We start from the raw sequence: 14,047 nt of genomic DNA, 5'->3' as shown, positions 1-14,047 counted from the left end.
TGTTGCTAGCCCTGCACGTACGGGAAGTCATTATCATGGTTCATCATAGATGTCGGTGGTAATAGATTTGATTCTTTCCCCCCTCTTCCCTAACAACATCCACGAGGCAGCTACACAACCCTGACTCCCTTCAAACGGCCGAGCTCTGCATCACACTGTGCGCAGTTAATCTAAATCTCTAATTAAAAGGAGTGGGAGTGTGATTATGACATAAACAAGTAGCAGCAGTCCGCACAGAGCCAGAGACGGATACCAAACATATACGCAGCTGTGACTTCTGGGTTAACTTAACGTCCTTAGCTTCAGAAAATGTTTTTTTTCAATGTCTCTTATCAAACAGCTAGTTGCTGTTGCGCAAAGTGGAAATAAGCGATAGGGTGAGATAAGATAAGCCAGAGTTCAAACGTTGAAAACATAAATAGGTGCGTAGTGTAATTATATAATCAGATTTAGAAGCACAAAGGGAATCACATGCACAGAAAACTTTCTATCACCCCAAAAATGTCTGACTTTCCACTTTCCATTGGAAATCCCGAATTTAGTCTTGTCTTTCTCTGAAGGTAATGAAACATGCCGGCTTCATGATTTTTATTGTTCCCACTTAATGATCAATAATGGCACATTATCACGGCTCTCTAATTTTATTATAAGGAACAGCACTGAAGAAAGGAAATCTGCCTTTTGTTCCAGCAGACTGGAGGCGGTGAAACCGGTTTGCGTCTAACTCCTGAGTTATTACACCAAATGAAGCGTGTTTGATTTTGTTGCGCACAGCTAAAAAAAAATCCAGTGTGACGCGCAGGAAATTATTTTTGCGGCAAAGTAACTTTATTGCACGCCGTCATTATGCCATTATGTCCGCGATCCATCACCGGCTTCATATTTGCCACCAAGCCTCCATTATTCACACTACAGTGCGAAGTGGAGGCAAACTGGAATTGATTCTGTCTGAGTACACAGACCCACAGCTTTCACACGGACAGACCTGCAGCACTTAAACACAAGTCAGGCCTTTGGGGTTTTTTTCGACGTGGATCCTATTTTCATCATCGATTCTGACCAAAGTCTCATCACTTGTTTTATTATCCAGCTACTTACATCTTGTTTGTCTGGATGCAGCTTCAAAGCTCAGTCTGTTTCTTTAAACTTTTTAAACATGTGCTGCCATATGAAACGCCAATTAAATCTATATATTATAGGGGGAAATGTACTGGGAACGTTTTTTTTCCCCCATTGAGAGCTATGCTTTTAAACATCTTCAGCTCGGACTTTAATTTGCTTTGTTCCCCTTACATTTGTTTGGCTGGGTATCGAAAAAAAAAAAAATCTGATATCGACAGAAATGTGTCAATACCACTTCTTTATTGAGCACATATTTCCTGATTTAAATTTAAATCCTTGTTTTTATTATTTGTTCTTTTTGCATTTAGCATCTTTGACTATCAAACATGTGTCGGCACTTGCAAAAACCCCAAAATATTTCCCGTTTCTAGGTTTAAACATTTCATGTCCTCAGGCGGGGGGGTTTTCATTCACTTCCCTCAAGACAACATTTCTGTGTCTTACATGACTTTTGTACATGTGGCTACATCGAAACAGTCGTCAGGGTGCTGTTGTTGTGAACTTTGCATTTATGTGTGTTTGCTTTTTTTTTTTACTGTGATCTCGGAACATTTTTTATTTTTTTTTGGTCCTTTTTCCACACATCGTTCAGTCAGTTTTCAGTTGCTTTGCTTAACGGCACTTTTTCGTTCATTACCAAACCATCTTGCCTTTTGGTGCCATGCTTATTAACAGACAGCCCTGTGGCCCGTGTGGCCCCACACCACAGCTCTGGAAGCGCTGGTCTGGAGCACGAGGGGGAGACAAAAGGTTGTTCTTGGACAACCCATCATCTCCGGGGGCCTTTTTACCTGCCTCTATTTCATCCACTAACCGACAGAAAGCAGCAATAATCTCTCTGTTTGCTTCTTATGTTCCTTTTTCGACAAGCACGCCTTTCACATTATGGTGGAGGTAAGAGCAGTTTAACTGAAGTTGAAACACTATTAGTCCCTGTTCCCCCCGTCCCCCCACCCCCCCTCCCTCTTTTTTGGGTTCAGAGCTTGTTAAGAATTCTCCACCCTTAATCTCAGACCACCATTTTGTTCTTTGCTTTTTTTTTCGACAGCGTCTTGTTTACTCCGTCCCTAACACATTTTTGTCTGTTTTTTTTTTCTGCTTGGGTTTACTGCATGGATGGATGTCTTTTTTTTTGTTCCCTGCTGAAAATATATTGAGCATGGTGGAAAGTGGCCAACGTGGCTCCGAATGCAGCCCCCCCCCCCCCCCCCCCCCCTCTTCTTTTTTATTTTTTTTGTGTATGTATGAATGTCCATCTGTGATGTTTATGTAACTTATTGTGTGTGCTGTGACCCAGTTTCCAGAATGGTATCTTTTAGACCTATGGCTCACCACGGCTCTCATGCACAGAGACAAAGCACGAGGTGTTCGAAGCCTGAACTGCAGCATGCTTTTCCATTTCACACGCAGACTGAGGAGGAGTGCGGATACATTTTGCATAAGCAGGAGCGCTGCCACTTACCTGGAACATTTTTCAAGTCAGAGAGTGTAAATTACTTAAGTACAAGAGGAGCATAAGCCTCTGCAAATGTGCGTTTGGCTCAAAATTGAAACCGACATCACTGGAAGTTCTCATGTGAAAAAGAGTGTGTAAGCTCGCAAAATAAACCCCAGACTTTGTGAGAGGGTTTAGGCTCTGTTCTTTTGTGAATTCAGGTTATCTCTTTGTAATGTCAACTTTCTGAGTTTGACATGGCCTCAAGTTTTATGGTCACAAGACCTTAAGATATGACTCTTTGGAGGCTTAAGTCCAGAATAATTGCCCATTGTCCTTTTTGTCCAAAGCTTAAACTTGGCCCATGGATTTTGTTATATCTCTGCATACTTAATCTACAGCATAAAGCCCAGACAAACCAGACCAGGTTGAAAGGACCCGTTCAGATGTAATAGATGAAGGCGTAACCCGATTAGGCCACGGGAGATAGTTCAGGTTGGGAAGAACGGCATGAAGCAGCAGATTCTGTTTTCCTGCTTCCTGTGGTCTGCTGACTAAGTGTAATGCGCCCCGGCTTGAGGCCACGGTGCCCTGTGATCGGACAAGGGATCCGGTGACTCCCGAGGGAGGCCCTGGCCTGACCAGGCCGCGCCGCCTCGTCAGGCCAAAGCCCGGAAAACGGACAAAGAGTTTCCAGAAACAATCCAGGCACAAAGAAAAAAAAGAAAAGAGTCCCGCAATAACATGTGTTTAGACGACGCCGTCATAAGAGTTACCTCTAAACATGGCAGCAGAAGTAATAAAGACGACGTGATTTGTAACATTAAGCAGTTCCGGTAATGAGAATCAGGCCGTCACCCACAAACCCATCAATCACCATCCTCATCATTCACCTCAAACTCATGGTCAAACTCCGTCATGTCTGTTGCCAGGCGCAGTATCTGTGCAGAAATTCACCTTGATCTCAGACTTGCCTTGTGCCCTTGAACAACACTGGTATTTTGAGCACGCCAGAGTCCTTCAATGATCATTTGGTCATGCACGTCATGATCGGAGGAGGTATCATATATTTTACCGAGCTCAATGGATCCACAGGAATTTGTCCCGGTGACATTTGTGCAGACACACTAATGACTTTCATTCTAACACCGCACAGTGGAGAGGGATAGAAGAGGAAAAGATAACACAGCTCGACCATTAGAGATTTCTTAACCGCATCCCGACCAGAATAGAATGACTTTAAATCATTAAGGACATTACATACAGAAGTAGATTTTATGAAGCCGTGTGGATCTTATAATTATTATGTGATCAGAATATGAATTGCTTTTAGCTGTAGCCAGAAAAAGAAATGTACTTCAATTTTTCTCTGTGAGAACAACGTGTATGGTAGAATGATCCTCAACTTTATAAACTTCTGATCTCGATCACGAATCAAACCATAATTATCTTGCTAATAATAGATTGGGTGATCTAGAAGGGTCTGGGTTCGAAACCACCTGGTCGTTGGGTTCTCTCTGGGTAATACAAAGTACTGCAAAGAAATGCAGCTCAGGTTAACTGGTTGTTCTAATTTGCCCGTAGCTGTGAATGCGAGTGTTAGCGGTCGGTTGTCTAACCTTGATGAAGGTCAGCTTGGAAATCCTTTAATTAACAAACTGATGAGGACAAATAATAAATTGACACATAACGCTGCTAGCATTGAATAATACATTAATATTCACAATAAATCATGAATAAAATAACAAGTGCGTCACACAGCATTGTTTTTCTGTCACATTTCTGGGACAGTACTGACACAGAGACCTTGAGCAACAAGTATCACCTTATTGTCATTGACATGTGTCCAGATTTACAGATTGCAGGCATACTATTCTGATTATTCCTCCCCTTGCACTTCCTTGTCGTATATAATTGCACTTGGGACACAAGAGTTCTCTGTGTACTCGCTGTTCTCAGGTCACAGTTGAGTCATCGCCGTTGCACTTTGTTTTTGTCACCGTGTGGTGTTGGTAATTAAGAATTTTAAGCTTACTGTCACACTAAAAGCAGAGCGGGGGAACAAATTCACAACCCACCTTTCTTGGATTAGACCGAGGGAAACGGCTGATTTTCCAAAATTTATCTCGCAAAAGGGATTAGCTCCATTGTTGAATACAAACTCCGCAAATTACAAAATTGTCCAACGCATTTCTGAGTGACTTATTATTCTCAATTATTATGGGTCTAAGTTAAAGCACAACAAATCCCCTTCAATTCAAGACAGACCTGTTTTGTGTCGCTTTAAATGCATGATGCAGCACTCCACCGTAACCAACCTCACTTCCTTCCTTCCTTATGTTGTGACATATTCACACGTATTCACTTTTTATCCTGCGCACCGCTGCAGCTTTGTCCGCGGTATTAAGTGAGAGAAACCAGATCTCGGTCCATTCAGTGTCAGTTATTGCTGCAGCTCAAACAGTGCTGCCCAATGCGCCACATGCGGGGTCTGAAATTACAGCCACGCCGGGCACCGAATCCTTCAACTTTAGCGGATAGATCAATAAGGGTCACTCGCCGAACTGGACGGTAAGTTTCAGATGTGAGGATCTCAATATAACTTTAATGGAGCGCACTCTTCCTGGTCGTGAGCCAATCAGATTTAAGCTACATGCCTTGTCCTTTTTTGTTTGAAGATATATTGAAACATATTTGTGAAGCTCGGCTATAAATTCCTTATTTTGTTTCTTGAAGATGTTTGTTCAGGGTCCTAACGTGGGACCATTTGGGGCTGCTCTGTAATCCACCATCATGGGTAATTTTCCCCATCATTTGGCTGGCGCTCGGTGTGAGCGCGCGGAGACAGCAGGTCTGCCTCGCAGCTCTCCGTCAGAGGGAAAAGGCTTTTAAGTAAACACAACAGTTCCCACTCAAAGCCTCCATTCCTCCCCCAGCCACTGCCCGGATGGAAACTCTCCTCTGGATTTACACCCCTCCAAAAAAACAACAAACACTTTTCCCTTATTCATGCAAATCATCTCATTGAATAAACAGGAATCTGCAAGTGTTACTACAGTAATTTGTACTACTGGAGCCTCAATTATACATTAGAGTGGATTAAAGTTTGATCATTTATTTGAAATACTGCAAACTTGGTCCAGATTATATATTCCAGCAATTTAGACGTTTTTATTGGCTTTAAAAAACTAATATGATGCAACTTTGGCTTCATAAATATTAGTATCATGAATTATATGTTTGTCTGTTTATTTTCCCAAATATCTTTTCCCATTTTAATATATAAAATCCTTATTCTGTGTTTTTTTTTTAAAAGAATTCACTGATCTATTGAACTTAATGATTTTTTTAAAATAACGAGATGAGATTTTAATTCTAAACCTGTGAGATCTATTTGCATCTAAAACACTTTGTCGATTCAGTTTTCTGCCTCTGTGCGTTGAAGGCCAAAGTTCATGACCACACATAAAAATTCCTCTTGATAAAAACTCAAACTCATAAATACTCCTCAATGATATACAGTATGCTTCTGTAGCAACAGTAATCTTGTTGGGACAGGCAGCAGAAGCCGAAGCCACTTGTTTCACTCCTCTTGCAGTTAAATGCTTTTTGGCCTTTTCCTGGTGGCACCGCTTTAGCTCATTTTTCACAGCGGGAAGATTTGGATATCGCCCGTGTTGCGTGCCAAAATGGTAAATTAAGCAGCAGAGGTAATCTCTGTGTGCGGAAATGTTCTCGTCGGTGCGTGCGTTTCCCATCAATTAAATCTTTCTCCGTCCATCACATCAGGAGCAAACCTCGCAACTCAAAGGGAGGCTTTTTACAGGAGGGACGGGAAAAAAGACTGGGATTGACAACCCTGCACTTTTCATGTATTATCACGGTGTGCGAGTGGATCCTGTGGGCCTCGGGGTTCTGAAACTTGCTGCAGCTTATCATGCACCTTGTAAGCCTTCAGTTCAAGTAAAAACATGAACGCTGCTGTCATTGTCGGGAGGGAGCATTTTTTCTTTTTTTCCTGACAGCAGCGATGCAGAGGCGCGGAAGTAAAGTCGAGATTTTACAGCAGCGTATCTGGTTTCATCAAAGGCCATCAGTCATGTGCTTGTCTTTCTCCTCTACCTTTTATCCTTTGGAAATGTGACTCCCTCACTGCATGCTTCTTTTTAACCTCATTCCCCCCCCCCCCCCTCCTCCTCTCTCTCCGTGTCTCTCTCTATCCTCACTCGCCCTCTGTCCTTCTCTGTGAAGTCACACGTGAAAGTGATCAGCTTAATCCCGATCACCAGCTGTGTTTAACATACTTTGGACTGGAAACACTCGGCTTCCTTGCGTTCACTTTTGTTTATATGGGCTTAGCATGAATGCACTGCACACGCATGTGGTTTGATCCACCGGGGTTTGTCACGATGACGCCTAAATGATTTTTTTTACTCCACCGTTTGTTAATTTCAATCAGTGCTTAAGCTCTACTTCATATCCTTTCATGTTAAAGCCTGCACACCATGTGCCTTGCTCACAAGGTACTTTTCCTCTGCATATGCTTGGATTCAAACTGGCAACCTTCCAGTTCCAATCCCTCTTCAGTAAACGAAGCAAATATGTGAGCAAATGAAGCCCTGAGGGGTTTTAATTGAATTTAAATGAATGAATCCAAACCCTGCTTGGTATGCTCTGTCCTTACTGCCAAAAAACCTACAAGTATTAATAATAATAATGCGAAATTGCAGTACTTCCTGAACCAGTCTTTTCGCAAAGTGCTTTAACAATCCCATAAAATAAACAGCAGACCCATAAAACAAATAAAGCAAGTCAAAAAGAAAAACAAGAAGGCACCACAGCCACAAAAGAGGCTGACACTGTTTGTTGGGAAAAGGAACAACAGCAGAGAATCATCCCATAAAAGCCAGTCTATAAATGAAAGTTGTAAGGTGTGATTTAAGACGTGAAGACGATATTGATTCTGGTGGCCCGGAGCTCCTCAGGCACACTGTTGCTGAGCCAAAGGCCCGGTCACCTTCAGTGTAAGCCAATGCTATTTTAATGCTCTGAAAAAATAAAGAATAACAATGTCCTTTTTTGTTCACCCTCGCTCTGCAGGATCCCGGTCCCTCACCTCCGTCTCCCATTACGGGACACAAACCCTTGCAGCTGATCGAGATGAAAGCCAGGGGGCGCTTCGGGTGCGTGTGGAAGGCCCAGCTGCTGAGCGACTATGTGGCTGTTAAGATCTTCCCCATCCAGGTAAGGTTGCTGTAGTTTACATCCTCTGAGGTGTGGAGATTTGAAGGTGGACATCTGACATCATAGATTAAATCAGTCTGTGTTTTTTTTTTTTATCCTCCTCAAGGGCAGGCTCAACATAAATAACATCTGTATCCCACTCTCTGCTCTCGTGTAGGACAAGCTGTCTTGGCAGAACGAGTACGAGATGTTCAGCGTGAACGGCATGAAGCACGAGAACATCCTCCACTTTATCGGCGTGGAGAAGAGGAACAATAACCTGGACCTGGAGCTGTGGCTCATCACCTCCTACCACGAGAAGGTGCACGAGAGATACACGCCGTCAGCAAACTGCTATTGAATTCTCTGACGCAGTCTAATATCAAATCCCTACATACCTCTTTTAAATAAATGACATTTCAACATTAGTTGCTACCACAAAATGAGGCTAAAGCAACTGGTAATATTTGGTGGATTCCAACCTTTTCCCCTGAGCAGCACATGCGAGTAAAGCTGAGACATATGTCCAAAAAAAAATGTAATATTAAGGCCTGTTGTGGTTTAAAAAATATCTCAGTGAAGAGATCTGATTACTGACCAGCTGCATCTAAATGTTTTCCTGTTACCGTTTACAAGAGCCGGCTGATAAGGGTTTTTGTGTGCCAATATCAATATTAGGGAGTAAAAAAAAAAGATTCCTAAAGGCCAATAATGCAGTTTTTTACGTACAAGTAGCGATATGTCTGTTTCAAACGCTGTAACCAATGTTAGGCAATACATCCACAGACTCGAGATTTTCTGACAAAAACAAACGTGGTGACGGCGGAGAAGGTTTTCTTTATGCGCCTCCTATGAATATTTTGTTATATATTATTTGTACATCCCTATAAATAAAAAGAACACACAAATACAACCAAATATATAGAACATGAATTTACGAAAAAAGTTGTAAAATTGCTTTTATGGGCTAACTGTTAAATTAGGTTTTGGTAGAAAAACTTTCTACAGTGCGTGTGAACCAATTCTCCGATTTCCTGCCTGTGTTTCTCCACTAACTGTGCTCTTTGTGTCCATATCGCCACATCGCTGTGTTTACACGGTTGTTTCCATGTAAACACAGCGATGGAGTCATCTTAGTGTGCCGCGTCATGCATGTTGCACGCAGGACTAAAAAGCCTCCCGGGGCAGGCAGCTCACAGTGCGGTAGAAAACATGCATGGAACCTTCACATGGTATTGATTGTGTGTGGGGCCTTAAGAGCTGGTTCACGCTGTGTTATTACGAAGGTAGCTTTGTTAGCCTCAAACACAGTCTTTTGTAGCGTTTTGGGCTTTAGGTCCCTCTGTGTTTTGAGGGTCATTACCGACAGAGTGACTCTTGTACACTCCACTTGCTTTATTTATTTATTTATTTTTTGTCCCATTTTCCAGCCAGGCCCAGAATTTCTCTCTGCGTGCCTCAAAAACCCTCCCTGCGTGAATAAAGGCTGAAAAATTAAAGGTTGTGGGTGTGGCGAAGAGGCTTTATCCCGGCAGTACAACCCTTACACTAATCCACTTAACCCTGGAGCATGTCTAAAAGTGCTACTCTGATTTGTAGAAGCTCTCCAAGTGGAAATGACATTGAAGGAATTTGTTCCAAAGGAGTTCTAGGAAAGGTTACATGACCGGGAATATATCAGAAATATGTTTAAGTGCCTTGTCAGCCATGTACTGTAATTATTTTGTGAGTCCTCAGAGGATTCATGACTTAGAGTTCGACCTTTCCTTCCTGAGCAGGTGTCACGGTGCGAGACACCTTCCGCTCGGCTCTGGATCGGAGCTTGTGTAACGCAGCTGGATGAGCGATTGCGTTTTCCTTGACAGCTGATTCATGCTCCAGTGTTCAATGCATCTAAGCAGCCCGGTGTGTTAGGATTTGAAGTATCTGTAGCGTGCAGTGGCTCGCCTTTAAAGGATACACACCTCTTTCAAAACTCCCTGCACTTGAATCTTTTCATATTTTGGACAATCTGTAGATATTAATAGATGTCAGTGCATGTCTTTTAAAGGGGTGTGGTCTGGTTTGACTCTTGACTCTGAGTTTTCACAATTGAAATGAAATAAACACTGTGTGTACACACACACACACACACACACACACACACACACACACACACACACACACACACACACACACACACACACACACAACCACACAAAGGAATATCTTTTCTAAAAACAGACACTGAGCTGATTGAATCTTTCCCCTACATCTCCTGGAGCTGCCTTCCCTCTAGTGGTCACCTACGTGAACTACATCTGCGTGGCCGCTTGCCAGCAGTGACCTTGTATCATATTGACGTACGTTATGCAAGAACAAAGATGGTGTATATAGGATCGAGGTTGAAACATCCGAAGCAAATGCACAATTTGTTTTCTACATTTCTTAATATTTGATATGAATTAGATTCATAAAGTAAAGTAAAGAAGTAGAACGGTTTAAAACCTATCCAGAAATGTAAGCAGGTCTCATAAAAAGCTTGTCTGCTCAGGAAACCTTCCCTCGATAAAAACAGATTAAAGAACAGTCATGCCAAAGCACAACAACGAGCAGATAAATGAAAAGCGTTCATCAGAGCTCTGTTATTCAGCGTGAACAGTAAATTTCGCTTGAAGTTGGCTTGTTGACAGAGGTGACAAAAGGGCTCCTCTGTGGTTTTAAGAGGACACCCAGCAGGTGATAAATTTTATTTATCGCTGTGAACTAAAAATTTTAAGCGCCAGAAGGCCATTCTCAATTCTTCCTCTCTGATAACCACCCCTACAATTTCCAGATTGTCCCGCACAGGCAAGAAACCCCACTGCTATACTATTACTAACTTAGTGTTCCTGTTGTAGCAATTTGTTGACATTGTCCACATTTCTGGATGTGTCAAGTTGTGCCAGCTTAAAAATATTGATAGATAAATAAATAAATGTAGGGATTTCTATCTTCACATCTTTGTCTTTTAATAATGCAGCTTCTGACTCCTCTCTCCTGGTCTGATTAGCTTAAAGCAAATCAGGTCTTTCTAAAACCTGCAGCAAAAAAAAAAGATCAGAAAACTTAAAGGTTCCTTTTTTCTAAATGCTAAATATGTGTTTCTTCATGCTCCCTCTCTCCAGGGGTCGCTGACAGACTTCCTGAAGGCCAACGTGATGTCCTGGAACGAGCTCTGCCTCATGGCCCAGTCGGCGGCCCGCGGCCTGGCCTACCTCCACGAGGATATCCCCGGGCATAAGGACGGACACAAACCCTCCATTGCGCACAGGTAGGCCGGCATTATGATCGAGAAATTATGATCAGAGGAGCTCGACCCTGAGTGATTCCTAACACCGAAGGCGTTTTCCTTTTTTCTTTTTGCTCCGTAGGGACATTAAGACTAAGAATGTGCTGTTGAAGAATAATATGACCGCCTGCATAGCTGACTTTGGCCTTGCTCTGAAGTTTGAGGCTGGAAAGTCGGCGGGAGACACACACGGACAGGTACAATATTCAGTGGAAAGTACAATTATTTACTACTCCTCCCTATTTCCTGCCTTTTCACTGGAACACCTTAGAGCACATGTAGGTGGCACTGTTGGGCAAAAATCTAGCAAACAAATGTTCCCTCACATTTTCAGCTCAACTGTGCTTTTGAGTCAAATGTCTATGATTTTGATTGGTTAAAAAAATTATGAAATCATGTCATTTAAACAGATTTGTAGATCTGTTTTTGTTTGTTGTTGATCTGCAAACTAAGCAACCAACACCCTCGACGACAAGAATCACTTTACACTTTCTCAGCCCGTTCACGAGCTGTGCCATGACTTCTCGAATTTGTTCTCCGTAGGTGGGAACGCGGCGCTACATGGCTCCCGAAGTCCTGGAGGGCGCCATCAACTTCCAGCGCGACTCCTTCCTGCGTATCGACATGTACGCATTTGGCCTCGTGCTCTGGGAGTTGGCGTCGCGGTGCACAGCCGCTGACGGTGAGCCTGACGCTTCAACAAGAAAATACTGTTCTCGCTGTGTGTTGCGTTACTCCGGGTTTCACATTTGGTCGTGTGATTCTGTGAACAGGCCCCGTGGATGAGTACATGCTCCCGTTCGAGGAGGAGGCTGGTCAGCATCCGTCTCTGGAGGACATGCAGGAGGTTGTCGTGCATAAGAAGCTGCGGCCCATCCTGCGAGACTGCTGGCAGAAACACGCGGTGAGCACTGTCATCACAGTTCGCGTTTCTGTAACTGAATATTTTTGAACTTTTGAGCGTTTAAAATGTAGCATAAAACCTGAAATATGATTTACATGATCATATGAGGTTTACTCATATTTACTATATTACTGAAGTTTAATTCTGAGGAAATTAATCAAACATGGTCAGATTTTCCATGAATCAGGAAGGATGGTATTAGATTTCTTTTGGTTTTGATCGTCTCTGGACAATATTATGTCTTTAAAAGCCCAAACCAGAGCAAAAGGATAAATCCATCGGTGACGCTCTGATTGGCCATAACACTGATCTGCTTCTCCCCCTCAGGGTCTGGCCATGCTCTGCGAAACCATCGAGGACTGCTGGGACCACGAGGCCGAGGCTCGCCTGTCCGCCGGCTGCGTCGAGGAGCGCATCGGCCAAATGCAGCGCCAAGCCCCCATCATCGGCCCCGAGGAGATTGTCACCGTTGTCACTATGGTGACCAATGTGGACCTCCCGCCCAAGGAGTCCAGCTTATGATCGGCCAATCAGACGACACAGAACGAGCTCGCAGGAACACGGATCAACAAGAGGGGATGGACAGCCGACCCTGGTTGGTTGGCGTAGTGGGTTTTTTTCCTCACTTTCTTCCTTTAATTTTTTTTTTTCCTTTAAGTGCGGGCCGCTACTCGCGTTCAGGAAACACCCTGCGCCCACCTCACCACATCAGTTTATATCCACCTCATTTTGATATGTGTGCCTAAGGATTTTAACATTTTAACAGTCAAAGCTCTCTTCACGCCGAGCAAAAAACGATTCAGGTTATTCACGATGACGGACGAAGTCACAGAGTGACAGAGCTGACATGCTGGGACGACGACGCTCAACACTTTTACCATGTCTTGTTTTTATATACATACGCATACATAGGAGGGCGACCTGTTCCGTTTCGGTTTTCTACGGAGAGAGAGAGAGAGAAGAAGATCTTGCGGAGGAATTTCACGGAACTCTCAGTGCATTTTAGTGTAAAAAAGAAAAAGAAGAAAAAAAAAAGACCCGGCTCTCGATACATTTGCTGTTTTCTTGTGTGCGTTATTTTTTTTTTTTTTTTGAAGAGACGATTATCGTTCTGCCAATAAGCAACAGCTTCTGAATGTTTATAGTGTAATGCTGCTGTACATAGTGTATTATGGACCCAGACAACTTGGTAATCGAGCTTATTTTAAAGGGGTGAGGGCGAGGGGAGGGATGGGGGAGGGTGGGGGGGGTCCATTTTCAAGCATTACGACGGTTTAAGAAAAAAAAAAAACCATAAACCTCCTTCAACCAGGTATACCTCAGTTCAGATGGACACAGTTTAAATTAGTCCCTCTCCCTCTGTTCACAGTCAAAGCTCACACTTCTCAACAACCTCGGGCTCCTCGTGACAAACAATCTGCTGTCGGCCATGACGCGAGCGGGCAAAGCCTCGTATTACGCAGCGGCTGATACACACCGTAAAAAAAAACAACAAAAAAACAAAACAATAACACAAGTGTCGCTCCCTTTCTCCTCTCCCCTTTCTCAGTCTCATGTTTTTAGTTTTTGCTCCACTTTGATTTGTGACCGAATGGTAACTTTCTCCCTGTTATTTTATTTCTCTGAGATTTTTTATTCTGCTGATGGGAAAGAAAGAAAAAAAAACGCACCCCCCCCAATGATGAAGTTGTCGTTTAAAGTGATTTTTTTTTTTTTTTTTCTCTCTTCCTGTTTTTTTGGGTTTGCTGTGTCAACTGTCAATGGAGTAATGATATCTTTCGCTGACGAGCCGAATTTTGGCCACGAGATCCTAATATACAGTATATGTATTTGTATCTCTCTGGATTAGCGCTGGGTACCAACTAATGATACCTTTCACGTTTGGTATCCGTACCAAATCAGAGGGTGTGAAAACGCTTCAAGACTCTTGGAGCTTATTCTTATTGTTCTTTTCATTTTGTGAAATCACTTGTGTGTGGTCTGATTCTCTTTAGAAAAAAAAACACAACGCTGATTAAATAACAAAAGAAATCTTAAATTTTGGAAAGGTATT

At 42.9% G+C, this 14,047-nt stretch overlaps 1 protein-coding gene across 4 annotated transcripts in view; it reads left to right on the top strand.

Moving 5' to 3' along the window:
* The window catches only part of LOC117776118 (activin receptor type-2A-like), a 37,330-nt gene extending 24,045 nt beyond the window's left edge, over positions 1 to 13,285 (top strand). Inside the window, exons 5-12 of one of the 4 annotated variants that reach the window (XM_034609812.1) lie at positions 1,993 to 2,016; positions 7,658 to 7,801; positions 7,959 to 8,102; positions 10,927 to 11,072; positions 11,173 to 11,302; positions 11,634 to 11,772; positions 11,864 to 11,994; positions 12,322 to 13,285. In XM_034609812.1, coding sequence (XP_034465703.1) covers positions 1,993 to 2,016; positions 7,658 to 7,801; positions 7,959 to 8,102; positions 10,927 to 11,072; positions 11,173 to 11,302; positions 11,634 to 11,772; positions 11,864 to 11,994; positions 12,322 to 12,516 — 1,053 coding nt within the window. In that variant the 3' untranslated portion in view covers positions 12,517 to 13,285. The remainder of the gene's footprint in view (positions 1 to 1,992; positions 2,017 to 7,657; positions 7,802 to 7,958; positions 8,103 to 10,926; positions 11,073 to 11,172; positions 11,303 to 11,633; positions 11,773 to 11,863; positions 11,995 to 12,321) is intronic. The other 3 variants (XM_034609813.1, XM_034609815.1, XM_034609814.1) reach the window with 3 other exon arrangements.
* The last annotated feature ends 762 nt before the right edge of the window (positions 13,286 to 14,047 follow it).

This window comes from Hippoglossus hippoglossus, chromosome 2 (genome assembly GCF_009819705.1).
Source record: "Hippoglossus hippoglossus isolate fHipHip1 chromosome 2, fHipHip1.pri, whole genome shotgun sequence".
In the NCBI taxonomy this organism is placed as follows: Eukaryota; Metazoa; Chordata; class Actinopteri; order Pleuronectiformes; family Pleuronectidae; genus Hippoglossus; species Hippoglossus hippoglossus.
The sequence above is the reverse complement of the archived record's forward strand: the minus strand, read 5'-3'. Positions and strand labels throughout refer to the sequence as shown.